Source organism: Suncus etruscus, chromosome X (genome assembly GCF_024139225.1).
Source record: "Suncus etruscus isolate mSunEtr1 chromosome X, mSunEtr1.pri.cur, whole genome shotgun sequence".
Lineage (NCBI taxonomy): Eukaryota > Metazoa > Chordata > Mammalia > Eulipotyphla > Soricidae > Suncus > Suncus etruscus.
Window position 1 is genome coordinate 62,759,063 of NC_064868.1, and position 3,500 is coordinate 62,762,562.

General features: G+C 40.9%; 1 protein-coding gene across 1 annotated transcript; it reads left to right on the forward strand.

Annotated features, from left to right (window-relative positions):
• Positions 1-243: 243 nt before the first annotated feature.
• Positions 244-1,104, forward strand: LOC125999306 (protein POLR1D-like). Its single transcript, XM_049767384.1, has one exon. It carries the CDS (start codon positions 334-336, stop codon positions 703-705), a length of 372 nt encoding a protein of 123 aa, XP_049623341.1. The 5' UTR covers positions 244-333; the 3' UTR covers positions 706-1,104.
• The last annotated feature ends 2,396 nt before the right edge of the window (positions 1,105-3,500 follow it).

A 3,500-nucleotide genomic window follows, 5' to 3' on the forward strand; every position in this document is an offset into this window, starting at 1 on the left:
CCAAAGGATATACATTGATATACATGATACCCGTGCACTAGCAATATTACAAACCATAGTGTCTAAATAAAGAAAGAGAGAGAAGAGAAATGTCCACCACAGATGCAGACAGGACGAAGGGTGAGTGAAAACTGGGGATAATGGTTATGGGAAATGTGCACTGGTGACATATATTGTACATTGTATGACGGAAACAATCATGAACAATTTCGTAACAAAAGAAAAACAGCAGTCCTCGCTTCCTTCCTGCTTCGCTCGCGCACGTTGCTCGTTATGGAGCCGAGCCTCGGCGCCGCTGGCACCTCCTGAGTCCCGGAAGCGTCGTCTCTCGTGATGGAAGACGACCTGGAACTGGAGAGGAAAGCAATTGAAGAACTGCTTAAAGAGGCAAAATGTGGGAAAACAAGAGCAGAAACAATGGGAACAATGGGTTGGATGAAGTGTCCTCTTGCTGGCACAAATAAGAGATTTCTCCTTAACACAATTAAGAACACATTGCCCTCCCATAAAGAGCAAAAGCAGGAGCAAAAAGAAGGCAGTAAGGAGCCGGTGAAAAGCCAGGCCCAGAAAGAAGAAAACCCAAAGAAGCACCGACCCCACCCCTACAAGCACAGTGATCAAGCCAGAGATTCCGCCCAAGCTTCCTCATCTAGGTCAAGGGAGCGAAGCAGGAAGGAGAAGAGTGAAAAGCGCTCCAGAAAGTGATGAGACCAGGAAGAAACAGCCAGATACCACCAGCACCTCATGCTAATCTGTCTGGAATCAGAATTGTGCAGAGGTTCTTGAGCAAAAGCCTTGACCTGCCAAAATAAATAGCTACAAGTGATTTTCTTTTTACAGAGGTTCTTTTGTTGGGACAAGCAGAAAATGACCCAGAAACTCAAGAAAATCGACACAAAAGCCCTTACCCTGAAAATATGTTGGCTGGTTTAAGCTGCTTTAACAGCACAATATACATATGTATTATTTTTATCCTATTTTGTTTGGAAGTTAGTTTCAGAATAAATCTAGAACCTCAGAGTATTCAGTTATTGTCAAAATTAATTCTAATATTCATGATGTGCTGCAATTGTGGTCATTTTTCCAAAATTTCTCCAAAAAAATAAAATACTTAAAAATTCAATATATCACTTTTTGGAATGACAGATTAAAAATTTAGAAATCCTCTGGCCAGTAACTATATTTATGCAAAGTTGTAGTGCTTTCGAGGCTATAAATGTACCAAGAAATTCTTAGACAGCTTTGTATTTGTTTTCCTATAAGTGAATAATGTAGGAAATTCTCAATGGCTTTGAACTTAGTATTTCATGAGTATTAATAACCAGGGGTTTAAAACTTGCCTCCTTGTGCTTTCTCACTTTAAAAAGAGTTTCTATATTTAGTTTTTTAGAGAATGTAAGTTTTAAGTGGTGCTTTAAAGGAGAACCCATAAGCATTAAAATTAATAGTCATTTTAGTTCTATATCTTATTTAGCTGGAGATCTATGATACCACTCTTAATGTAGTTACTTGAGAAATCTTAATTTTAAATAAAAGTGTGTTTACAGTGCCTTTTCTCAAAAAAAAACTGTACCATTAACTCCCCTGAACACACAGTGTTTAAATAAAGTAATTTTTTAGATAAACAATTACATTTTGAATTTTCCCAAACTGTGTTCAAGTGTGGCTGTCAAGACACCAAGACTGGATATGTAATGCCCCAAGGCAAGATGATGTTTTCAAACTATCTAAAGTTGATGTTGAATATAAGTCTATATGGATTTGTGATTAAATTGAGGATAATCTTCAATAAACAGTGATGTTTTTCAGTGAATGAAGAGCAATTTCGTCAAAAAACACACAGCTTAGGGAAAGGATGATAGTGCAAGTGTAGGGAACTTCCCTTAGATGGAGATGACACGGTTTTGGTACTTGGCACCTCCATATGGTCCCCGGAGCCCTACTAGTTGTGAATCCTGTGAGCAGAGAGGAGACGGGCCTTGACAACCTCTGAGTGTGGCCCCAAAACAAAGAGCCCACAAGAGGACCAGGGAGATACTTCAAAGGGCTAGGGAGCATACATTTTGCTTGCCATCATCCCACGTTTTAGTACATGCACTGCTCGTGTCCCATCACCACATGGAGTTGAGCCACCCAAAATAAAAGATTTAATTTTTTTAACTGTCACAAAAATCAAAGAACCTTCAAGCCATGGAAAGAGCCATATAAAGAACCGGGGTAATGTTTTCAAAGGTTGGTTCAATTCTTAACACTGGAGAAGGGGTATGACCTGGGTGATCACAAAAACTATACCTGGGCATTGCATCAGCTCAAAATATTGAAATCACTGGAGAAAGCTTTGAGTCATTCTGGGGAAATTAAAAAGTCTGAAAGTTCCTGTGATTGTCTATAGAATGTAAACCCTAGGACAGTTACCTGAGAGTGGCTGCAATACACCTTACCTTCAAAGCAGGCATCTCATATGGGTGGCACCCCAAAATGTGATAATAGGACATGAGTGAGTCCAGAAATGATGAGTGAACTACAGCTGGAATCGTCCGCATTTTTCTTTACAGCCTTTCTGTATTCTTAGTGTCTCTTCAGGGCATTTTAATGTGAAATCAGACAGACCATCATACATGGCATTGCTCTTTCTTGTTGTAGGGAGGCACCCAGCAGTAATTCAGGGCTTACTTCTGGTCCATGCATTCAGGAACAATTTCCGGAAGACAATAGGGGACTTATGGGATTCTGGGGAAAATATGGGTCAGCCATGTGCAAGACAAACACTGGACCCACTGTGTGATCACTGTGGCCTCTACACATGGCATTCATCGGGCAATCACCTTCATCGGGATCATGCTTGATCATTCTTAAGGGGTTTATTTTCTTAACTTAAGTTTATTTTCTTAACTCAGTTGAAGGAGTGGGTTTGAGTTCACAGACTAAGCCTGGGCAACCATGTAGTGATTATTTTGGGGGGGAGAGTAATAATTCAGTACAGTACAGTCCACATGGAAGACTTTGGGGAGAATTTCCATGTGGTATTTCTGCCCAGTGAGAGGTCATGCAAATTTGTGACTGGGAAGAAGCAGGGGACACAAGAACTTATATTGGATGGGGACAAGAAAGGCATGGGGACATGCCCTGCAGCCTTTCCCGCTCAAGTCTCCTCTGCATTCAGGAATGCGATGGTAACTGACCAAGAGAACACTGAGGCCCATCCTCTTGAATCTGCTTTTTTGAGGGGGCTTGTGAACGTTCATATCAACCCATTCCCACCTCCTCACACTGCCCCAACATCATCAAACACCACGAAAGTTACTGACTGTAACTGTTGCTAGAAATTGGCTAAACCAAGAAATGTTAGAGGTTTGAACACTAGAGAGTTGAGTGTGGTGCGTGGAGTAATGGTTCCCAAAGATGTACATATCCCAGTTCCTGGAATCAGATATGTAACAAACCTGTGTAGCATCCGAGGGCTAATGTTGTAGATCCATTTAGGGTTGCTCCATAACTCA